Consider the following 26,274-nt stretch of genomic DNA (forward strand, 5'->3'; position numbering starts at 1 on the left):
GTCTTGCATGAAGATGCTGTCAAAAATACTGCTTAGTTTTCAAATGCATGTTCATTTTTCACTTGTGTTTGTAGCTCTTGTACATGTGGCACTAATTAAAGTGTATGTCCTTGGGTGGAGTCTGTGGAGCCAGGGTGGCGGTTTTTTCCACATAAGAATTTCCTGGAATAAATCCTATTTTCGGAGTGAAGTTTATTGCTTCATTTCAACCTTAATTCATCTTCCCACAAAGATATTAGATTTTAAAACATTAAGATTAGCAATTATGCTCCAGATTTTAATTTGTTACAGTATTAGCCATGCACTGACATCTTCTCAGTCACCCTTGTTTATAATCTAAGTGTCTTTCTCAATTTGCTTTTCTTTCATATCCGTATCTAATTTGCTATCAAGTCCTGTCCATTTTGCCTTCACAGCATCTGATCATGTCAACAACTACCTTCATCTTACCACCAAGATCAAATATAAAGTCCTCCATTTGATTTTTAAAACCTTTTATAACTAGACCTTTGCCTTCCTTTTAAGCCTTATTACACTTGATTCTCTTCCTTGGACTTTATAATCCAGTGTTCTAGTGGTCTCTTTGCTACTCTTTACACAGAACACTCCATTTTCCAACTCTGGACATTTTTTCTAGCTGCTATCCATGCCTGTAATGTCCTTTTATCTCGTTTATGCCTTCTGGTTTCACTGGCTTCTCTCAGATGTTGGTTATAATCCAACTTTTCTCAAGAAGTCTTTCCTGATCCTCCTTAACGTTAATGTATTCCTTATGAGATCACTTCTAATTTACCTGGTATAGATAGATAGATAGATAGAATATACATAATGTTTGCCTGTTATCGCTGGCATTAAAATGTAAGGTCTTTTAAATCAAGGATTTTTTTTTTTTGTCTTACGTTGCATCCTCAGCACTTGGCACAATGCCTAGCATGTAGCAAATGCTTAATAAATGCTTCTTGACTTGAATCTCAAAATTTTTTTATACTCGCAGAACTTCATGCTGCTTAGTTAAATTGTTTACTACAAAATTTCCTGCTTGTTATTTACTCCTTAAAATTCACTTTTTGTCCCTGAAAGTATTTATAAATAGCAGCAGATATTTTCATTCATATATTTATCTAAACATGTATTCAAGATAAACAAATTTTATTTATTCTTATAGTGGCATTACAGTAATGTGTGTCATCTCAGTTTCCTCATCATTTATCCCAGATATTCCTCATTCATCTTGTACTGATTATCAAAATTTCCCTCTGATTAATTCCTAAGCAACTCTTACAATTTATATAGGATCATTATTTCCTGATCAGGATTGGATTCTTTTCATTGTTTAAATTATTCATAACATCACATAAAAATCGTTTTGCATGTGTTTGTCTTACTGGTTTCTATATTTTATAATATTTGCAAAATTAAACAACAGGGAAAATATTCAAATACTTTATTTCCACATAAGAAAATACATTATATATGTGTAAGAAAAGTAGGGTAGCTACAAAAGAAAAATTCAGTAAAACATATTATGCCCTGCTTCTTAATAATATTTGAAGCCCTGTCTTATTTTTCCCAAAGCAGACTTCATTGAAATGGGCCCATGACTGACCGCAGGCAAATGGTTTAGTTATTAAGATAACCAAAATACTTCATCTAAAACAGTTTTATGAAAAGAACTCTGAGATAGAATTATTATAAGCTTTAATGCGTGTTGACCATAAATGAAAGACAAATATGTGAAGCAGGAAGAACCAGTAGACTTAAACTTTTCATATAATAAATTTCAACCCCCAAAGCTCTGAAAAATCAAAAAAGAAACCATAGTTACCAGGGATTAGAGGGGCATTTTGAAAGACTTAATCACTGACAGACAATAAGATTGGTTTTGGGTCATCAAGTTTGAATAATCTGTGACTGTCAGGTATTTGCCACACAATTGTGGAGTGAATTGTTTATGGTATGAGGCCCTTGGAGACTAGAAAGTGCTGACTTTTGACATCAGCACTAGGATGAAAGCCTGTGATAACATGAACCTGTTCTAGTTCGCCCTCCACAATATGCTAGACTTTGGCTGACAGTATGAAATTCTCACACGTTTGATTAATTTATCGCCTGCAACTTGAGGAGTTCTGATTAGATTAGTGATAACCTTTAGTTCCTTTGTTTATGTGGGTTATTAATATAGTCATCAGATAATTTGTATTTGTTTTATTGTGCATTTTCTAAATGCTTTTAATTTAATGTTTTCTTTTTTCAGTTTTCAAAGACAGTTCTCAGAAAGATCTGTTGAATTTTACTGGCACTATTCCTGTGAACTATCAGGGTAAGAGTAACAGCCCCCAAAATGGGATGTTCTTTAAGTATTCAGCTATTCATATTATCTTAGGTAGGAATAGTTCTTTCAGGTTTACAAAGCATTTATAATTCTCTTATCTAATTTGATCCTCTTAGAAACCTTGTTAAGGAAGGAGTCAGGTGAAGACCGAGCTAGTAAGTGGTGGAGCAAGGATTCACACTCAAGCCTTTTTCATGGTCTGGAAAAGATACTATGAGATTTTAAGTTTTAAACCATGTAATTCTCATCCTCTGTTCTATATAACTTAGGATGTTCTAAAACCAGAAGCCTTTTCATTGCAGTAAAGTCAATTTTCCTTGCCCTGATGCTAATATTAAACAAGTCATTTTCAAAATGTTGTTGAATCCATAGGAATTAGAATGTGTCTAAGGTCACAGAGAAGCCTAAAAGAACTGGAGTGATTTCTTCTCTTTTTTTCCCTTCATTTGTCTATGAGCCTGGACTTTACCCACTGAGAAGAATAGGCTTACTTTCTCCAGTTTTGTGACAACCGTCATCTACTTCTTTTTACTCAGATGCTATGTGAACATGTAAGAGATCCTTTCCTTTCCCTCTAATTCTCTGTGGTTGTGAAGAGCACCCTCACTAAAGGGAGGAAAGACAGAAGCAAACTCAGGTGTTACATTTCAGACCAACAGGAATAATCTTTCCAAAGATTGTCCTAGCTAATACTAGTCAGACTATTCACTAAGTAATGGGTCCTCAAACTTTTTAAATAGGGGGCCAGTTCACTGTCCCTCAGACTGTTGGAGGGCTGGACTATAGTAAAAACAAAAACTTTGTTTTGTGGGCCTTTAAATAAAGAAACTTCATAGCCCTGGATGAGGGGGATAAACGTCCTCAGCTGCTGCATCTGGCCCACAGGCCGTAGTTTGAGGATCCCTGCCTAGGTGATTAGCCACTAGGGTTATGAGTACTTTTGCTATGGCAACTGAAGAAAAAAAAAATAAATGGTCCTCAGTCTTATGTGGCCTCTATTTATTTTTGCAGTAATAGTGGTAAAATAGTGGGGAAAAAGTTGGTAGAGGATCTAGTAATTAGTTTTCAGACTGTCTGTAAATATTCCTTTCCAATGACCAACTTGCTGCTGCATCTTTCCAATTTAGCTAAGTGTACACACCTAAATATGAAGTTTTTAAGATCCATGACCAATAAATTTAAACTCTGTTGGAAGAAATGATAAATGCAACATGAAACATACTTTGAGAAGAATCAAAGTTCCATATGACCCAAAGAGAAATTGAAATATGTTGTGATAGATATAAGCAGTTTGTACCATATTCCCAACTATAAAGTGGTCCTAAATTTAACCCTAATGACACAGTCTTAACCCTAAAAAATATTATCAAGGACATATATGATTGGAGAGAAATTTGTTTTGTAGGAAAAGGATATTATGCAAGCTTGAGAATCACATTAGTGTTTGGGAAAAGACCTAGAGGATAGATCTTCATTGAAGGGTAGAATTTCTTTGTGGAAGCAGTGTAAAGACGAATAAGAATATCATGGAATGATAGGTCATCTCACCTCACTTGAGAGGGCATACCTATATATACCAATATGAATGAGATTACAGATCAGTTGAAATTTTGAAGAAATTATCAAATTCAGTTTGTTCTATTTGTAGAACTAGAACTAGGGCCTTAAGAGCAGATTTCTGTCTAGATTGCTGACATGCAGAGGGAAGGGGGCACATGACTGCCACTTTGTCCTCTGTAAACCTGCCCTCCCCAAGTGACAGGATCACAGCTTTATTACTGATAATAGCCCATCAGAGATCATATAAGAGAGGGGATAGAACCAGGCTTGACATCAGGAAGGCCGAGTTCAGTTCCTGCCTCTGCCATATTCTGCCTGTGTGAGCCTGTAAGATGGTTAACTGATCAGATCCCCAGAAAGCTCTTTCAAACACATTGCAGAGCAGGCATTTATCTATACTGTTAGAGGGAGTCCCTACACTGATAAATGTACATTTCTCACCTAGTGACCAAACTGTTGCTGCTGAATCTCTGTATGTAGCTAGTGAATATGATCTTAATAAAGACCTGGCAAAAGATCCTGAGGAGGGGTGGCCATAGCCATAGCAGGATAATCAGGACAAAGAAGAAAAGAACCTGGAAAGGAGATAGTATTAGAGGGAAACAAAGGTGAGCAGCATTCTTACATCGTTGGCCATTTCTTCTGACCTGACTTGTATTTATCTCAGTATGTGGCTTATTGCCCTGATAGATTATAATGGATAATTCTAATGGATAGAAAGCTGTCTGAGAAGAGCTGGGTTTATGTCCAGCCTCTGATACATGCTGGCTGTGTGATCCTGGGCAAGTCAACTCTCTCAGTGGTAATGTAGACAGCCTCTTCAAATTGTTTATGAAGTTATAGAGAAATTATAGACTTATATGAATAGAGCTAAGAGGTTTTTATACCAATAAAATCACAAATCTGGTTCCTATCCTTCCTATAGTATTCTGTGCAATATTTTATACTTGGTAAATGTTTATTAATCAATGTTTGTTGAATTCAATTTAATTTTGTTTAAAATTCTATAGCTTTAAAGTAGAGGATCTTAAATTTTATATTAATTTCTATCCTTTTGATTTTTTTTAATATGGGAAACATTCCTTATTTACAGTGTATTGATTAATAGCTTAATTCAACTATATGCATTTATATATGGAGTCTATAGATGTTCAGGGAAGATTAATACCCTTAGTCTTGAAGGATGCTGAACCTATTTCAGAGCAATTTTCCAATTTTCAGTGTCCACCTGATTCATACAACTCTCAACTATGATGGCTTCAAGAAGCTGTAGCATGTTTCAGTGGTCACACCCCAATAAACCTTCTGGGGTTGAGGCTAATTGAAGCATCTCATCTGCTACTGAGTTGGGGGGGGGGGTGCCTATCCCAAGCATGTGAAGAATGAGGGGATGAAATAGTTTGTTCCAGTAGTCATGAAGGTGGCTGAAGTTGGCACTGTTATATATTGAGAATGCCAAGATCATCCTGAGCTATCGCCAGTCATCTTGGCTTTTGTCTTACCCCGGGACTTTGGAAGAGAGCATAAGTCTGATGATCTCATGCAATTCTGTATTACTTAAATCTACTTTATGTGTAATTAAAAAGATATTATCTATACCATTTTTACCTACTTCAAAATATTGTGGCAACAGGCAAGTGATGAAGCAGCAGGTGTGGATATAACTCTGCACACAGGCAGCCTCAGATCATAGCAATGACTTCTCACAGTACTTCAGCAGCAGTGGGATTCTGCAGTGTCTGAGCAGCCTTTTTTAAGGACCACACTGCTTACCTGCTATCATGAGAAAGGGGATAGAAAAGGTGCCCTACTTCATTTCTTAAATATATATTATAGGAATATAGGTTGTTCTCCAATGACAAAAAGTCACAGGATTTGAATAGGCAGTTTTCATATGAAGAAATCAAAACTATAGAAAGTCATATGAAAAAATGCTCTAAATCATTATTGATTAGAGAAATGCAAATTAAAACAATTCTGAGGTATCACCTCACACCTATCAGATTGGCTAATAGAACAGAAAAGGAAAATAATAAAGGTTGGAGTGGATGTGGAACAATTGGAAAACTAAAGCACACTTGTAGAGTAGTGAACTGATCCAACCATTTTGGATAGCAATTTGGAACTATGCCTAAAGGGTGACAAAACTATGCATACCATTTTTGATCAGTAATTCCACTACTAGGTCTTTTAAATCTCAAAGGTTTAAAAAAAAAAGTATAGGGGAAAGGACCTATTTATATGAAAATATTTGTTGTTATTATTTTTCTTTTTCTTAAATTATTATTTAACTTTTTATTGACAGAACATATGCATGGGTAATTATTTACAACATTATCCCTTGCACTCACTTCTGTTCTGACTTTTCCCTTTCCTCCCTCTACCCCCTCCCCTAGATGACAGGCAGTCTTATACATGTTAAATGTTATAGTATATCCTAAATACAATATATGTGTGTAGAACCATACAGTTCTCTTGTTGCACAAGAAGAATTGGATTCAGAAGATAAAAATAACCTGGGAAGAAAAACAAAAATATAAATAGTCCACATTCATTTCCCAGTGTTCCTTCTCTGGGTGTAGTTGATTCTGTCCATCATTGATCAATTGGTATTGAATTAGATCTTCTTTTTGTCAAAGATATCCACTTCCATCAGAATACATCCTCATACAGTATTGTTGTTGAAGTGTATAATGATCTCCTGGTTCTGCTCATTTCACTCAACATCAGCTCATGTAAGTCTTTCCAGACCTTGGAGAGACTTACAAGAACTGATGCTGAGTGAAATGAGCAGGACCAGGAGATCATTATATACTTCAACAACAATACTATATGATGACCAGTTCTGATGGACCAGGCCATCCTCAGCAACGAGATCAACCAAATCATTTCCAATGGAGCAGTAATGAACTGAACCAGCTATGCCCAGAAAAAGAACTCTGGGAGATGACTAAAAACCATTACATTGAATTCCCAACCCCTATATTTATGCACACCTGCATTTTTGATTTCCTTCACAAGCTAATTGTACAATAATTCAGAGTCTGATTCTTTTTGTACAGCAAAATAACGTTTTGGTCATGTATACTTATTGTGTATCTAATTTATATTTTTATATATTTAACATCTATCTACTGGTCATCCTGCCATCTTGGGGAGGGGGTGGGGGGGTAAGAGGTGAAAAATTGAAACAAGAGGTTTGGCAATTGTTAATGCTGTAAAGTTGCCCATGCATATATCCTGTAAATAAAAGGCTATTAAATAAAAAAATAAAATAAAATAAATATGAACTATTCCCTAGCTGCTAAAAAAAAAAAAAAAAAAAAAAAAAAGTCTTTCCAGGCCTTTCTGAAATCAGCCTTCTGGTCGTTTCTTAACAGAACAATAATATTCTATAACATTCATATACCACAATTTACCCAACCATTCTCCAATTGGTGGGCGTCCATTCATTTTCCAGTTTCTAGCAACCACAAAAAGGGCTGCCACAAACCTTTTGGCACATACAGATCTCTTTCCCTTCTTTAATATCTCTTTGGGATATAAGCCCAGTAGTAGCACTGCTGGATCAAAAGGTATGCACAGATTGATAACTTTTGGGGCATAATTTCAGATTGTTCTCCAGAATGGTTGAATTTGTTCACAAGTCCACCAACAATGCATCAGTGTCCCAGTTTTCCCACATCCCCTTCAACATTCATCATTATTTTTTCCTGTCATCTTAGCCAATCTGACAAGTGTGTAGTGGTATCTCAAAGTTATCTTAATTTGCATTTCTCTGATCAATAGTGATTTGGAACACCCTATATGAAAATATTTGTAAAAGCTCTTTTTAGAATGTCAAAGAATTGGAAATTGAGGAGATAGCCTTCAATTGGGGAATAGTTTAATAAGTTGTGGCATTTGATTGTAATTGAATATTACTATGCTATGTGAAATTATGAGAAGGTGGATTTCAGAAAAACCTGGAAAGACATATGAACTGATGCAAAGTGAAGTGAATAGAACCAGAAGAATACTGTACATAGTAAGAACAATCCTGTATAATGATCAACTGTAAATGATTTAGCTATTTTCAGTAGTACAGTGATCAAGACAATTCCAGTGAACTCATGAAGAGTGTTTTAAAGCTCCAGAAAAAGAATTGAATGTAGTCTGAAGAAAATGACTACAGCTCAAAGCATACTATTTTTCATTTTCTGTATTTTGGGTTTTTTTTTTCCCCTTTGCATCTGTGTCTTCTTTCCACAACATAAGATACGGCAATATGTTTTGTATGATTGAACATATATAATCTATATTGAACTGCTTATGGTCTCAGGTAGGGGGGAGATGAGAAAGAGAGAAAGAAGATTTGGAACTCAAAATTTTTTTTAAATTAATATTAAAAATTGTCTTTATATTTAACTGGGGAAAATAATATTATTAAAAATAAATATAAACAAAACTTTTTAAAGAGGAAAGAAAAGATTCTCTAAAAATCATCTGTTTTATCCAACCTAACCCTGGCCTGCTTACCATGGCAGACAGGGATCCTATGCTTCAGTTAAAACAAAAAATATACAAAAACTTTTGCAAAGATAATTCTACTCACCATTGGCATGTGGAATGTGTGGACACTTATAAGAAATACAAAATCCAGTAGAGTTGAAAGACAAATAATTCTTGTGAGAGAACATGAAAGATGAACCGCTCTTGTTGCAAAAGAACTCAGCAAGTATCACATCCAAATAGTGAAATAAGGCTGTTAATGAAAGTCAGCTTACTGAAGTTGGAACTGCATATATGTTTTTCCGGAGTGGCCACAGTGATGGGAAGTGTTGAGAAGTTGATGTAGGTTTTCCAGTCAAAACTAATGTGGTTAATTAACTTTGTATGCTTTCCAAAAAAAGAACTACTTGGAGTAAAGCTACAAGACACTTTTATCACTCTTTGTTTCCCGTTATGACAAACTCTGCTGAAGTCAAAGAAGAATTTTATGAAGACTTGAAGATTCTCATCATCAGTGTATTGAAAGAGTACAAGCTTGTAATTTTGGGTAACTTTAATGCCAGTGTAAGCACAGACTATCAGACATGATAAGGACTCCTGGGAGGAATGGAGTTAGAAACAGCAACTTACTACTGAAGATTTCTGTGTCTCATGACCCTCTCATCACCAACACTGTCTTCCATTTATCTAAATTCAGTAAAATTTCATAGATTCACCCTCTCAGCAATCATTGGAATCTTATAGATTCTTCTGTTTTAAGGAGAAGAGACAGAATGTGAATGTGATGAAGATGATATGTGGTTCAGAGTGCTGGACCAATTATAGATTTATCCTTTTTATGATAAACATTCACATTCAAACAAAAACAGTAGCCCCAAGACAAAATGACTACCAGAAAAGTTAATATGAGCAAGTTAGAACACTTCTTTGTGAACAGTCTGTTGCTAACTTGGAGGGAAAGCTGACCCAGCACATGATTGGCAACAGTGGAACAGAAAAGGAGTAGGCAGCTTTCAGAGATTTGGTATGCAGTACTGCATTTACTCTTCTGATCCAGAACCACTCACAAACAGGATTGGTTTGACAAAAATGATAGTGAAATTAAGAAAAAAAAATGAAAACACAGGGTTTACCAACAAGATAGTTCATCCATTTCTAAAAAGGCAATGTTTAACTCCATCAAAAGTAAAGTGTAAGTGAAGCTTAGAGAGATGCAGGATTCTTGGCAAATGAAATTTTTTGCAGATAATATCGACCCAAAGTGCTCTTATACTGTTACAAAGGCCATTTATGGACCAAAGACAATGATATATGTTCAACTACTTAGTGCTGATGGAGCCACATTGATTAGTGATAAGCACTTTCTGGAGAGATGGGCTGAACACTTTCATAGTGTTCTCAGCAGATTATTATTGACCATGCTGAAACCATTGATCATATGCTTTAGGTTGAAGTCTATTTCTTTCTGGCCAGATTTCCAATTGAAGGAGAGATTTTAAATGCCATTAGGCTTCTTTCATGTGGTGAAGTGCCTGGTACTGATTGTATTCCAGCAGAGATTTACATGGCAGGACATTGCTGCTCAAATAAAAGATGACTGAAATTTTCTAGGTTACATAGCAAGAAGAGATTATTGTTCAGGAGTTCAAGAATGCCTCTGTTGTCCATCCCTATAAAGGAAAAGGAAATAGATTTTCCTGTGATAATTGCAGGACATCTCACAATCTCTTAGACAAGATTTTTGTCAGAGTCAGCCTAAAGAGACTGATCCTTCACCTGGAAGATGGTCATCTACCTCATAGCCAACGGCTTCAGAAAGGGCTGAGTAATGGTGTTTGCTGCCTCACAACTCCAGGAGAAAAGCCAGCTCAGTGTTGGGGAGGTTCTGAAGGAAAGGGTGGGAAAGACTGCTAACAAACTGAAGGTCTACAGACTTGTGTGACTCATTGTTATATGCCTGTGGAAACTGAACAGTGTGTCAGCATCATGCCAGGACACCAAATTGATTCCATTTCAGCTGTCCTAGGAAGATTCTGAGGATCACCTGCCAAGATAAAGTGCCTGAGATTTTTTCTCAAGCTGAACTGCCAAGCATCCAACTCTACTGCATAGAGTGCAACTCTAACAGGCTAGCCGTGTTGTTCATCTGCCTAGGCAAAAGTACATCTGCCTAAAAAAATATTTTATGGAGAGCTCACACAAGGTAAGTGCTCACATGAAGGCCAAAAGATGCAGTATGAGGACATTCAAGATCTCTCTGAAGAACTTTGAAATTGATCTCCCAACATCATGTGCCCACATCAAAGAAGACACTGTATTTTTAAAGCAAAGCAGAATTGTAGTAGCTCAAAAGAAATGTTAGATGGACAGATTTCCATGGTAAATGTTCATATCAACTATTTGTACCTGACCTGTGGTAGAGCTTGTATTCTGAGCTCAAATTGGTCTTATTAGACAGGGTTGGGTATGCTGTACTTAATACCCACATAGTGATGTCATTTTGGTCTTCATTAAGCATGAAGGACAACAATCAAATATAAGGTTACATTTAATAATTGCTCACATATATATGTCACCTATCAAGCACATTACAAATATCTCATTTGATTTTCATAACAATAGTTCAAGGTAGGTGTTTATTATCCCTTTTTTGCAGATGAGGAAACTGAGGCAGAATCGAGTGACTTAGCCAGAGTCACACAGCCAGTAAGTATCTGAGGCCATATTTGAACTCAGGTCTTCCTGATTCTAGGCCCCAGGCTCTATCATATGTAAACATATGAATGTGTACTTTATAAATACCTAAGGGAAAGAGAAAAGGGAAAAAAGTTGTAAGGACTCAGGAATTGGATTAAGGATTCCCTTTTATTAGGTAATTTTTGTGGTCTTTATTTTATAATGAAGAGGGGTAAAGTGGTGTAGAGCAGGGGAGCTTTACTCAATTATAAAAGGTCCTGCAAAGAAAAAGAACTGGAGGGAGATTATAATTAGTGTAAGTGGGTGGGACTGTGTCCACATCAAAGAAGACACTATATTTTATAAGCAAAGCAGAATTGTAGTAGTTCAAAAGAAATGTTAGATGGACAGATTTCCATGGTAAATGTTCATATGGACTATTTGTACCTGACCTGTGGTAGAGCTTGTATTCTGAGCTCAAATTGGTCTTATTAGACAGAGTTGGGCATGCTGTACTTAACACCTACATAGTGATGTCATTTTGGTCTTCATTAAGCATGAAGGACAATTCACTGGAATTCACTTCCAGGCCTATAGTTATGAACTTGCTGTGACCCTAAGTGAGTAACATAGCTTCACTAGATCTCATTGTCCTCATTTAAGATGTGGAATTTAGATGGATCTCCATGATCAGAGAGGCAAATTCTAAAATTTTCTAAGTTTAACCCAGTTGGTATGTCCACATGCCATAAAGCTAGCCTCCATCTCGATTTATTTCTTTTTAAAAATCTTTGCTTTGGGGGATAGTTTCATTATAGAAACTTAACAAAGTTATAGATTTCATTTTCTAAATTTAATATTTCTCATCTTATAAATTCCAATTTATATATGTGGAATAACCTCTTTAAAATTTCTTTAGTTTGCAGCTGAAATGCCATTTTCTCCTTTAGACTTTCACCAACCCCTTTCTCAAAACCTCTTGATAAGGCTTATCCTAGATTTCTCATGCCACTCTCTTGGAATTTATAGAAATCCATTTTGTGGCTTCTTTTACAGAAATGAATTTGTTCAACAAACCTGTAGTATATCAGGTACAATTTTTATTTGGTTTCTTTTAAAGATGAATTTGTCATAGATTTTGTTTGTCTTACATAGGTAATACATATAATATCCCAATTCGCTTGTGGATTTTGGATTCTCACCCTTTTGCGCCCCCCATTTGCTTCTTGAAGCCAACTCCAAACATGGGAATCTCAGTGGGAAAACATGTGGATGCTCAGGGCAGAATATATCTGCCCTATCTACAAAATTGGAGTCATGTAAGATCCACTTAGTTTTTATTTAAAAAAATTTTTTTGTTTTTCTTAATATTTCTCTTGCATACTAACAGTGCAGATAAATGAAAGTGCTACATTTTCCTTCAACAATAATGGTTTAATAGCTTACCTTCTTGAAACTGAGAGAGAATGAGTGAGGCATGCTGTTAAGACATTTTATAGAAAGAAGGATAAATTGATTGATATAGATTCTATTGACAAAAAAATTTATCAGCGTTAGCAAGGATAATTAGGTTTAATTTTTCTAATGTGAATTTGCAAGATGGAAGGTTTTTCTTCCCAGGATTTATTTCTTAATATATTGTTCTTCATTTAGCCAAAATGTATGAGTAAGTAGAATAGTGTAAAAAAAAAAAAATACTATCATACTTGTTTTAGGTAAGAAAGATCCCTCTATTGGCATATCTAAATTGATATTATAAAGTATTAAAAAAAAGTATTTTAAAGTATAAAGTATCTTCCTCATTGACATTGAATTACAGAGTAGTTTCATGAGTTATTGTGCCTTTCCCATCCTGACTTTAAGTATTTGAAGGCTCAAGAACTTAGCTGAGCTTACTAGTTAAGTAGGGCATTAAAAGTTTAATTTTTTTGTCTTATATGGTATTTAGACAAAGGCACTTGAGCCACACAGTACATAGTTAAGCAGTTTTACTGAGAAGGCTACTTGAAAGTTAGGTAGATTGATGTGATTATCAGTAAATATAAACATTCAATAAAAAATTTAGGCTTAGCCAAAACAGAAGTTTAGAAGGACCCAAAACCAGACCTTGAAAGGATCCAAGACCTGAGAGAACCCAGAATTTCTTTTAGCTATCTTTGGTATTTCTGAGATTTATCTAGGTCAGGGTGGTATTATTTTAGGTTCAAACAATCTCTACCCACATAAAGTTAGGTATAAACAATAGAATAATTGATTACTAAGTTTTGTGACCAGTATAATAAAGCATTTCCCACAGTAACTATAATAGTCCAATTTCATTTGTATTAAAACCCAGATCTTTGTATTTGGCTATTATATTTGTTAAATAACATTTATTTGGAAACAATGATAAATTATTCAATTTATCATTCAATTATATAATTGAATATATCATATGAAGGCCAGAAGAAGCAGTACCAGGACACTCAAGATCTCTCTGAAGAACTTTTTTTGTCAATAGAATCTATATCAATCAATTTATCCTTCCTTCTATAAAATGTCTTAACAGCATGCCTCACTCATTCTCTCTCAGTTTCAAAGAGTTATTTTAATGAATATAATGAATAATTCAATTGTTCAGTACAACTGAAGAAAATGATAAATCTTCAAACTGATATTTGTATTAATGGTTTATCATATACTCTTAGAACTGGAATATTTTTGTTACTTATTCTTCACTATCGTTTTTTCTCATTTTTTAAGTATATAGTTCTAATTTGACTTGCTTTCTATGTCTGGTTGGTGGATAATCTGAGTGCTTCCTTTTTTTTTTTTATTAACAATCCCTCACATAACTTTTAACATAATATTTTTTGCTCTGACATGGTTCTCTAAGTTATTTGAGATTATTGCTCATTTGAATATAAATTCATACTGTTTTTGTTTCTGTTTGTGCTGCTTTATGAGGGACTGTTACTGACCTTGATAATGCATTTTTATCATAACTAGGGAAACTTCTAAATCTTAAAGAGATGGTAACTATTCTCTTTATGTTTATTTCCTAGCCTAAATCAGTCATCACTGGGTTAATCAGCGAAATGATTATCAAGTTTCAGGAGGAGCTTCCTCTGTATTCCTTATCGGCTTCTGATGAGGCTCAACAGGTAGAATTGCTAGCCTATATTTCAAAAATCACTCAAGGTTTGTATTCTTTTTTTTTTTAATTATAGCTTTTTATTTACAAGATATATGCATGGATAATTTTTCAGCATTGACAATTGCAAAACCTTTTGTTCCAGTTTTTCCTCTCCTTCCCCCCACATCCTCCTCCAGATGGCAGGTAGACCAATACATGTTAAATATGTTAAAGTATATGGTAAATACATTATATGTATATATCCATACAGTTATTTTGCTGTACAAGAAGAATCGGATTTTGAAATAATATACACTTAACCTGTGAAGGAAATAAAAAATGCAGGCGGACAAAAAATAGAGGGATTAGAAATGCTATGTAGTGGTTCACACTCATTTCCCAGAGTTCTTTCACTGGATGTAGCTGGCTCTATTCATTACTGCACTATTGGAACTGATTTGGTTCATCTCATTGTTGAAGAGAGCCACGTCCATCAGAATTGATCATCATATAGCATTGTTGTTGAAGTATATAATGATCTTCTGGTTCTGCTCGTTTCACTCAGCATCAGTTCATGTAAGTCTCTCCAGGCCTCTCTGAAATCATCCTGCTGGTCATTTCTTACAGAACAATAATATACTGTAACATTCGTATACTACAATTTATTCAGCCATTCTCCAATTGATGGGCAGGCACTCAGTTTCCAATTTCTGGCCACTACAAAGAGGGCTTCCACAAACATTCTTACACATACAGGTCCCTTTCCTCAAGGTTTGTATTCTTGTAAAAGATCAGTGCCATTGGAATTTTGAAGCTCTTATTGTCATTCTCTTTCTTCCTGTAATATTTTTAATTCAGAGTCACTGTGTGCCAAGTAATATTAGGTAATATACTTACATATAATATATATATATATATATATACACACACATATACATATAAACATATTTCTTATAATATATATTATATATATATATAGAGAGAGATAATTATATAATATAATTGTTGGAAAAGTTGTCCTTTGTACTTGGAAGCATGGCAATACTTGTATTAAAAAACTAACACACATTTATATAAGTCATAGTCAGCATGGGTTTACTGGCACTTTCCCTTATGAATAAGGTGTTGGGTAGATTTTGTCTATTCTTGAAATTTGGTAAGATGTTGAACATGTCTGCATTATAGATATTACAAAAATCCTTTACATTTTTATTTACTAAATGTAAATCATAACAAAACTTTCTTTAGAGATTTTCTTATCTCATGATCAGAAGTTGATAGATAGGAGTATGGTGGTATAAAGAACACCATATTTCTGTGACTGGCATTTTGTCACAGCAAATGGTGATGAAAGCATTTTGTATAAGTTAAGGTACCAGGTAAACATCTACAGATACTAATTCTTGGTACCAGTGATGTGTTTGAGGTTCAGCACCAAATGATCAGATTGAGGTTTAGGAACCATATGATGAGAGCAATTGGCACTAAATTTTGGGGTTTGGTCACATGAAGAATTCACAATGATCATTTTCTTTAGCAAAATATAGGTTTATTTAGGAGAAGAGGTTCCAGAGAATATGAAGAAATACAATAGACACCATGAGTGATAAATAAATAGATTTGGAAGAGCATATATTTATTAAGGAAAGGGGCTTTAAGAGTTAATACTGGAAAAGACAAGGTCCCTAGGTGAACTGACAGTTAACCAGGAGGAAGCAAATATTCCATAAGATGGGAGTATATTATTGTTGGCAGGCTAAATCCATAGAGTTTAGCACTTTAAAAGAGTTCACTATAAGAAAGAGAAAGACACCATAAGGGTTGGGAGAAAGGTAAGGAGAAGACATCATGAAGAGGAGCGCTGTGGTGGGCTAACCCCAAAGGGGTTCTACATAGATGGCGTGAGCTATGGACAGAATTATAGGGGAAATTTAACCTCAGGGGTTTGATATAACTTGTATTTCTGAATAGACACAGCAAGATGGGGCTATCCACAACTTCCACATAGGGTGGGTTAAATTGATCCCCATCAATGCCCTTCCCTTCTTGCCTCAGGGATGAAATTTATCAGTACTTCAGGCTCTCTCTGCCAATCCCTACCTAGTAACTGAGAACTTCATCATCAGTATTGTGTGAAACTCAAAAAATCTAGATTTGATTAGTTTTGTCTCATTTTCTGAGATCTGATATACTTTAAAAAACATAACAAGGTACAAGATTCAGAATTAGATTGTTGTTTTTTAAAAATATAGTCAAAGTGGAAATTTGTTTTGTTTGACTGCACATTTCCGGCTATGAGGACTTTGTTTTCCTTTTATTGTTGTTCAATTTAGGGCCTGTATAGTAGGATGAAGAGAGCTTTTGGGATTGAGTATCAAAAAAAAAAAAAATCATTAAAAACTTTTTTTTAAATGCAAGAAGACAACACAAGGAAGATCAGAAAGAATTACAGATAAGGACAGCTTTGAAAACTATATGTTGAATTTATTGTGTATTTAAAAGAAAAAAGTAAGCTGTCCATAATAGAAATTTGTTTTCATGTAATATTAATTTTTTTCTATTTTGCATTTGGGGAAATTTTATTTAATGTTGGTTCAGAATTTTTAAAAAATAATTAAAAAGAAAAAATATCAAAGATTTTCTTTGTTTTAGAATTTTGCTAACAAATTCATCTCTTTTTTTTAAGGTATTTCTGACATAAATTCAAAAAATCAAGAAAACAAAAATGTCAACAAAATTACTGTAGTTGGAAGTGGAGAGTTGGGAATTGCTTGTGTATTGGCAATTTTAGCAAAGGTACAAGATTTTTATCATAATGGTTACTAATGTCATTGTTGAATGTGTTAACAGTTTCTGGTAAATTTTTGTTTTGATTCAAATATTTGATGTTCAAAATAGTAGTTTCAATTTGTTTTTACAAATTTTCCTCTTTTTCCCTTAAAATATACTTAGTAAGTTGATTAAAAACAGCTGAAAGCTTTCATCAGTGATGTTGCACAGTTAGCAGTTAGTCATGAAATATGCTTTGAAATAGTTGATTGAACAATGACCTTATTATAACCAAATGAAAAACTGTAACTGAGTATCTGATTTAGTCACATAGATTCTTTTGTTCCTTTTGTGAATTTATTGAGCTTGCCAATCTAATATCCTTCTCCTTAGTTTTCATTTATTTTAGCTCTTTTCTGAAATTAGCATTTTAGAAAATGGTGACTTTGTTTTTGGATATGGTTCTTTTTTCTTTCAGGTTATACATAGTCCAGCCTTTGTTGGGGGGGGGGGGGTGTCTCAGCTGTTTCCTTAATTAATATTCTATGACACTGTTAACACTTTGTAGCTTATAATTTATTTAGTTGTGTTTTATGAATGAAATACAACATGCAGATAAGTTCTATTTCTCATAGATTTTCTGTCTCTTTCACTCTTTATTCATTTTGTAAATTGTGTCCAGATGGATAAATCTATCTTCTAGAACAGCTTTAAAAAGTGCCAAATTATTTGTCCAGTGTTAAAGTAAAGGTTCTGTTTGGGAATTTCTCAGCCCAAGTTGCTGGAGAGTCCTTGAAGCATCTCATCCATCAGCTGGATCCACTGATTGGTTGTTAATTAACCAAAATGAAAAGAAACACTTATTAGTTGATAATAGCTTCATTTTTCTCTGGAACAGGTTTAGTTTGTTTACCTCTCCAGATTCATTTAGAATACACAGCCAATTAGCAGCATCCTAGGGCAACTTAAGGATTCATAAATAAAGCATCTTATCTCAGTATTAGGGATGAATAGAGAAAGGGGGATTCTGCCTAAGTAAAAAGGAGAAGACTGGAGAAAGAATTGTCTGGCAGCTGGTGGGGTTTGTTATCTTAATGAGAATCCCTTTTCTATCTTAATGAGATCCCTTTTCTAGGATCAAAAGAAGAGAGGTCACCGAATACTTTTAGATTTGTTAAAGATATCCCTTTGATCTAAGTAAGGTAACTGGGTTGAGACAAGTATAAACAATATATATATAGTTGTATAAACAACAAATAGTTTTTACTGCAGTGAATGGGACCATCTGGCTTTACTGTTTACACTGTACCTAGTCTCAATGAAGAATACATCCTTAGGAATATTACTTATATCTACTTAGAGATGGGAGCTCTAATTTTTTAAATTAGCATTCTTATTTGCCCTCTGAATTTTTAGTTTTCAATTAAGGTTTATATAGTTCCAGGCCAGTAGGTCTTATTTCTTTGAATGACTTTGAATTCAATATGATAACTAAAAAATTAAGAACAAAACTTTTATAATTATGTAAGAATTTTATATATATATATATATATATATATATATATATATATATATATATATATAGTAATAGTTTCATACTGTTCATTTTAAGAGGTACTGTGGCTTTATGGATAAAAAGTTGGCCTTGGTGCCTCAAGGATTTGAAGCTGGTGATCTCCCTTCCTCAAATCTGTGTAACCTAGCTATTAATCTCTCAATGCTTGAGGCAATTCTGTCTCCAAGACTGCAAATTTCAGAGCGGGTATTGACCTGCATTTGTTGATGAAGGGAGTTTCTTCATCTAGGATTCCATTTCCTAATAGCAATAAAATCATACGCCTAGTCTATTGTAATTGGAATTTAAGAAAAGGGTAAAGTGAGGCAAATCTGCAAGATAACATTTATTAATAGAGCCAGGCTGCCGGCCATTAAATAAGTCAGTGGCTTACCTCAACCATTATGCTAAATACCTGAAGCAAAGGATATTTTCCCTCTCCTTTAAAATTTTTTTTGATTTATTTATTTGGGGGGAGGAGGGTTGGGAAATTAGTTGTCATACTTTGCTCTTGAAAAGGACAAAAATGTTATCACTGTGTTTGGATCAAGGTACAGTGTGTCCAACTGTGGCTGCTCAGACCAGTACAAGCTTGGAAAGTTGTACCATAGGTCAGGCATAAATAGTCCAGATGAACATTTGGAATGGAAATGTCTCTAAATCTGCCCATTTAATGTTTCTTTTGAGTTTCTACAATTCTTCTTTGTTTGTGGTGCCTTCTTTGATGTGGGCAAACCATGCTGGGAGTTCCTGTGCCAATGTCTCCCATGTCTCACAATCAATTTCAAAGTTCTTCAGAGAGATCTTGAATGTCCTCGTACTGCATCTTCTGGCTTTCATGTGAGCTCTCCATAAAATAGTCTTTTAAGCAAATATACTTTTGGCATTTGAACAACTTGCAATTCAGCTTGAGAAAGAATGTTAGGGTCCAGTTCTTTTATCTTGCCGGGTGATCCTCAGAATCTTCCTAGGACAGCTGAAATGGAATCAATTCGGTGTCCTGGCATGATGCTGACACACTGTTCAGATTCTACAGGCATATAACAATGAGTCACACAAGTCTGTAGATCTTTAGTTTGTTAGCAGTCTTCCCCACCCTTTCCTTCAGAACCTCCCAAACACTGAGCTGGCCAGCTCTGGCAGTGTGTGCATCAAACCTCATCATCCATGTGGACATCCCTGGAAAGTACCCTGCCAAGATCAGTGCACTAATCCACGACTTTCAAAGTGTCTCCATCTGCTCTAAGTGCTTGTTCCATATGTGAATGGCGTAGTGCTGGCTGGTGAGGAACCTTGGTTTTCTTGGTGTTGTCAGGTCAAAATTAGCACAAGTATGAAGAGAACTGATGCATATTTTGTTGAATCCCAGCCTCAGAGGCTCCACTGAATGCACAATCATCTGTGAACAAAGTCACGCACCAGCTTTCCCTCCACTTTACTCTTGACTTGTGGCGTTTTCAATTTAAATAATTTACATCCCTTGCTGTAGTACAAAAAAAGAAGAACAAAATAGGATAAATGACATTGTGGGATTAAAGGCAACATGATTGGGTACAGAGCTGAGGTGCAGGGCACAACATGATTGGTGGGAAGTTTAGTAACAGGCGGGAGCCTGACCCCTATTCTTTCCACATGAGAATTAAAAGTGCTTATTGTTTGAGTACAGGTGTGAGATAGCAGCCTAGACTTTTGAACAACATACTAGACATCCTTGAAAGATAACTTGGTGGAATAAAGATTTTAAGCCTGACTCCCTTGCTTTCACATCCATTCTTCAAGGTTAGTTAAATTCCTTGAGAAGAGTCAAGGTCTTTAACTTAATTTATTACATGCCTGATCCCTGAACTAAGTTCAGAGACAAAGAACCATGATTTTTTTTTTAAATTATAGCTTTTTATTTACAAGATATATACTTGGGTAATTTTTGAGCATTGACAATTGCAAAACCTTTTGTTCCAATTTTTCCTCTCCTTCCCCCTACATTCTCCCCCAGATGGCAGGTTGACCAATATATGTTAAATATGTTAAAGTATATGTTAAATACAATATATGTATACACATCCATACAGTTATTTTGCTGCACAAGAAGGATCAGACTTTGAAATAATGTACAATTAACCTGTGAAGGAAATAAAAAATGCAGGCAGACAAAAATGGAGGGATTGGGAATTCTATGTAGTGGTTCACACTCATTTCCCTGAGTTCTTTCGCTGGGTGTAGCTGGTTCAATTCATTACTGTTCTATTGGAACTGATTTGGTTCATCTCATTGTTGAAGAGAGCCACATCCATCAGAATTGATCATCATTTAGTATTGTTGTTGAAGTATATAATGATCTCCTGGTCCTGCTCAGTTCACTCAGCATCCAGGCCTTTCTGAAATCATTCTGTTGGTCATTTCTTACAGAACAATAATATTCCATAACATTCATATACCACAATTTATTCAGCCATTCTCCAATTGATGGGCATTCACTCAGTTTCCAGTTTCTGGCCACCACAAAGAGGGCTGCCACAAACATTCTTATACATACAGGTCCCTTTCCCTTCTTTAAGATCGCTTTGGGATATAAGCTCAGTAGTAACACTGCTAGATCAAAGAGTATGCACAGTTTGGTAACTTTTGGAGCATAGTTCCAAATCACTCTCCAGAATGACTAGATGTATTTGCAATTCTACCAATAATGTATCCATGTCCCAGTTTTCCCACATCTCCAACATTCAGCATTATCTTTCCCTGTCATTCTAGCCAATCTGACAGGTATGTAGTGGTATCTCAGAGTTATCTTAATTTGCATTTCTCTGATTAATAATGACTTGGAGCATCTTTTCATATGGCTAGAAATAGTTTCAGTTTCTTTGTCTGAGAATTGTCTGTCTGTTCATATCCTTTGATCATTTATCTTGATTTCTTACAAATTAGAATCAATTCTCTACATATTTTGGAAATGAGGACTTTATCAGACCCTTTGACTGTAAAAATGTTACCCTTCTAATCTTGTCTGCATTGGTTTTGTTTGTACAAAAACTTTTCAATTTGATATAATAAAAATTTTCTATTTTGTGATCAATAACGATCTCTCGTTATTACTCTCTGAACCAACATTTTCTGTTGATTTCAACAGCAAGTGAATTTTTTTTTTTTTGGAAAGTTGAACAATTTGGGTGGGGAGAGAGGGAGAGAAAAAATTGAAATACAAGGTTTTGTAAAAGTGAATGTTGAAAATTATCTTTGCATGTATTTGGGAAAATAAAATATGCATTTTTAAAAAATTATAATGGAGAAAAAAGATAAAAGCAAGGGTGCTTCTGCAGTTTATGATGTGTGAATTAATGACAATAAATGGTAGAAAGAGGGCAGTTATTGAACTCTGATTCTGTTTACACTACCAATAAAAAATGATCTTTGGATTTTGAAGGATAGAATAAAAATTTATTACAAAGCCTAGGAGAAAAAAAGTTGAAATATTTGTAATTTTTGTTGTCTTAAAGATGATTTTTCTTAATTTTAGAATACTTGATGAATGAGTGTTTAATGAAAATAAAGAAATGCAACTTAATTGAACATTTTTTTAAAGTATTGATTGAAACAGTGCTAAGCAACTTCACTTAGCTTTATAATCAATCAAGACATAAATTCAACAAAGAGAAAAAATCTAGAGGCAAAGGTGGTACTAGTGTTATTAGGGCTCTGAAGACCTAGTATGTATGTGGCATGTAGGTGCCACTCCAGTGGATTGAGTGCTGGGCTTGAATCAGTAATAATGAATTCAGATCTTGTCTCAAATCCTTCCTTGGCTGTAAGATACTATGAGATTGTCCCTTAATATCTTTGTATTTGTATTGTATTTCCTCATTTGTAAAATGATTTATTGGCCTTAGAACCCATTCCAGATCTAAATCTCATTCCTTCAATCATTCTTTCTTATGGTTGTTTCTCTACAAGATAAAGTACAGAATCTATTTAATTATTGATTTGTTGATGTTTAAGTGTAGTATCTTAAATTAGCAAAAACTAGTAGTATGTGAGTCTGATTTGTGATAGTATTGATATAGTATTGTATTCTTGGAGGTTTCTACAGTCTTCCATCACCATAATAATCACCTGTAGACATTTTTGCTTTCATTCATTGTTCTCCCATAGTTTTAATGAATGTGGAGTTTTATGACTGTGTGCATTCCCCTTCATGATAAAATCACAACCCATCCAGACTAACTCTTGTCCTTTTCCTCCCATAAATCCTCCACTAAGAGTTTACTTAATGTTCTGGGCACCCTTCTCTAGCTCACTTTGACATTATGGGGATGGACTATCCATTGGTTATTCCTCCACTGTGACTGACCTACTTCATACATGTCTTTGATATTTTTTATGCTACTGCATGGTCCTTTATTGCTACTGTTCTGCAGTCTGCTTCTTTCTACTATGCACTTCTCCATTGTCGTGTGTTAGACTTGGAAGCATTCTATTCCTGATGATGGGGGTGTGAAACTGTGTTCTCTTTAATCTGTAAAATTAATCACTCTGAAATTGTGCCCCCTATTGATCTTCAAAAGAAGAGAGATTGGGTTCTCCCAGACTCCAGAGAGTCTATGAGAGACAGTATATTCTCCTGTCTGGGATTTTTCTAAGACAAATCATCCCATTGATCTTTTGGGTATGCAGATCCTTTTCAGGAAATTCCAAATTCCAGAAGCCTTCAAAGTGATTTCCATTCACTTGGAGATCTAGGGCTGGGGACTTTGGCTTTCTTTTCAACCTGAAACCTGAACCTCAAGATTCCCTATTGAAGAGCAATTTTAAACTCACTTCTTTGCAGAATGTCCAAAGTAGTATGCTTTGCCTCTTTGGCATAGCTGCCAGGACCCTGCCCGCTGTGAAGATATTCTCAGTACCAGCCTCCATTTCCCTACTAGGACTTTGCCACTAGGAAGTCAGTCTCTTAGCAACGCTGACTTCTCATCCAACAATAAACTTCTATTTTTGCCACTTAAAACTTTTCAGGTTCTTGAATTCTTCCACAAAAGACCTGTGCCTCCGATCAAAAGGGGATTTCCACAACTCTCTGACTGTCACTAGAACCCCATCACTATCATTGCAATATTGGTGCTATCTCAAGCTCTTATAGAATTAGATGTAGCCTTCCAATTACTATGGAGACTGACCAGCTATATTCAAAATAATAGTTCATACTGAGAAAAACAGGAACACTTCTTAGAGACATGTATTGGGGCAATGGAAAAAAAGTTGAACCTGATGGCAAGAAGACCTGAATTCAAGTTCAGCCTCAGACATTTATTTGCTGTGTGACCACAGGCATATCATATAACCTCTATTTGTTTCGGCTTTCTTATCTATAAAATGAGGATAATGTGGGGTGTGTGTGAGTGTGTCTGTGTGTGTGTGTGTGTGTGTGTGTGTGTATGTGTGTGTGTGTATGGATGTATATATTTATATATGAATGCATAACTATGTCTTTTCTTGACTGTAGCTTGCTTGGAGGTACTAGGGTGGGGGATGAAAAGAGGAAAAAAGAATAAAGTAAATTAGATGTGCAGTAGAGAACCAAATAACAATTTATAAGGAAGTAAAGAAAAAATGGACATTTATAAATATAATTTCTTCTACTAGAATACATATACTTTCTTGATCTGGTAATTTGTTATTATATAATTTTGAATCCTCCCTGGTGTTCTTTAGCATTCTATTTTGTTTTGTATTCCTTTTCTGTTTTTCTTACTGTTTTTTTCAAAATGAGGATAATAATAGCACCTATCTCAGAGTATTAGTATTGTGACGATCAAATGAGGTACTATTTGTAAAAAGTGCTCAGCACAGTGCCTGGCATATAGTAAGTGCTATATAAATGTTCATTTCTTTTCCTTTCCTTCTATGTCAGTTTTACTTTATTGTCAAGAGAAGTACCAAGAGATTTTGACATGATTGTGGTAGGATGTTACAATAATGTAATAATAGTTTTGAGCTCATTGCCATCATACTTCTATTTAATTTTTGCCATAGTTTCTATTTTAATCAGAAAAATCTACTGCTTGCATGTAGCATTAGTATAAAAAGAAATTCAGTTCAATTCAGAAAGCATTTCTTAATTTATGTCTAAAGCACTGGAGACACAGTGAAATACATTTGAGGAGCTTTCATTCTTTAGAGAGGTGGTGAGAAGCTCTACACTACAAAGATAAAGTCAGTACAAAGTAATTCAAGAAAGAAGAAAAAGAAAAGATTCCATAGAAGGCTCGAGTTGAGCTTTGAAGAAAATTTCTCCATTTTTTTTTAATGCATTTTTGAGGACTAGCCTATTCTATGAAAAAACAGACTAGATTTAGGTTCTCTGATTTAAATCTTTCCGGAATTCTGTTTCTTAGGAGCCAGATCAAAAAAATCACATTTGTAAATTTCTGTCTCATCAGTTGTTTATTTGCTAGTCTTTTGGTATTTTTGTCATTTTGCAGGCATGATCATAAATCAGAGGGGATCTGTCTCTGTTGAGTTATAGTGTTGTTATCCATTGTTTAGCATGTTCTAAAATGTACTAAATTCTTGATTTGATCATTTCTGAAGTGAATGCCATTGTTCTCTTGCAGTAGAGTTGTTTTTTTTTTCCCCCTTACACACAGGGTATTGCAGACAAGGTCGTCCTTATAGAATTTTCAGAAGGAACAAAAGGAGGAACAATGGACATGGACATTTTTGAATTGCAAAATGTGGAAATCAGCAAAGGTATGGTTATTCTGTTTGAGAGAAACTTGCTGTATATTCTTTGGTATTCAGTTTAAAGAATTTTCAGAGAAAAGGGGAACATTTTAGATATTATTTAGTATAGAGGAAATTGGGAGAGGTTAAGTGACTTGCACCGTGTCTTAGAACCTTAGAGTAATGACAGAACTAGAATTAGAACCAGGTCTCATTCTCAGTGTGTTGATTTTTTTCCCTACCCAATCCTCCCCTTTTGCTAGTGGCTTTGTCAGTCTACATGATATTCTTGTGTTTCATGCTGCCTTATTGGCAGCATTTAACTCTAGTTCAGATATAGCTCAGTCATGAGGATTTGATCCTTTCCTCAGCATCTGTTATGTTTTGCACTGCAGCTGCTGCTGAGGTACTCATGTTCAAGCTATACTTTGATGTTGCTTTTGTTATGTTTACAGGAGGATGGAAATAAGTTATGAGGAAATACTATGCAAATCTCCCAAAAGCCTAAGAAATTGTTTATGGATTAGCCAGTGTTGATTTTATTTAAAAAGAAAAGAAAAAAGTTCCTAAAGGTCAATTTGTCTCTTACAATGTATTCCCCTGTATAGCATAATACCTTGCACGTAGTAAGCTCTTAGAAAATACTTTAAAGGATGAGCAAACTATTTAACTTGAGTCCATAGGTAATGGACAAAATAAAACACAACTATGGAAGATGTTGGAAAAAAGATGGTTTTTATTTTCTAGGGTATTGTTTAGTTTAGAAATTAAATTTCATGTCAAAACTTCAGAGTAGGAAGTGATCTGATCCTTGTTTATGGCTGTGGTGGTAGAATTGTCAGACTCATTCATGACAAGGAGTCATGACATCATGCTTTTGAGAATGGACCATTTCATGTCTCTATCAATGATACATTAAAATACTTAAGAGCTACTGAGCTAGTTTTTACTAGGTTAGCAACCTACAAAAGGCAGGTATTTGGATCTCTCTCAATGTGAGGAATAAGAATCAGTGATTCATAGCTACACATATTAGGTAAGTCAAATCAAACAAATATTCATTGT

General features: G+C 34.8%; 1 protein-coding gene across 4 annotated transcripts in view; it reads left to right on the plus strand.

Moving 5' to 3' along the window:
- Positions 1-26,274, plus strand: part of UEVLD (UEV and lactate/malate dehyrogenase domains) — a 62,812-nt gene that overhangs the window by 12,620 nt on the left and 23,918 nt on the right. The window contains exons 3-7 of one of the 4 annotated variants that reach the window (XM_031943470.1): positions 2,255-2,320; positions 12,215-12,378; positions 14,104-14,239; positions 16,861-16,970; positions 25,134-25,236. In XM_031943470.1, coding sequence (XP_031799330.1) covers positions 2,255-2,320; positions 12,215-12,378; positions 14,104-14,239; positions 16,861-16,970; positions 25,134-25,236 — 579 coding nt within the window. Of the gene's footprint in view, positions 1-2,254; positions 2,321-11,070; positions 11,090-12,214; positions 12,379-14,103; positions 14,240-16,860; positions 16,971-25,133; positions 25,237-26,274 lie in introns of those variants that run through there. The other 3 variants (XM_031943472.1, XM_031943471.1, XM_031943473.1) reach the window with 3 other exon arrangements.

Source organism: Sarcophilus harrisii, chromosome 6 (genome assembly GCF_902635505.1).
Source record: "Sarcophilus harrisii chromosome 6, mSarHar1.11, whole genome shotgun sequence".
Taxonomy (NCBI): Eukaryota; Metazoa; Chordata; class Mammalia; order Dasyuromorphia; family Dasyuridae; genus Sarcophilus; species Sarcophilus harrisii.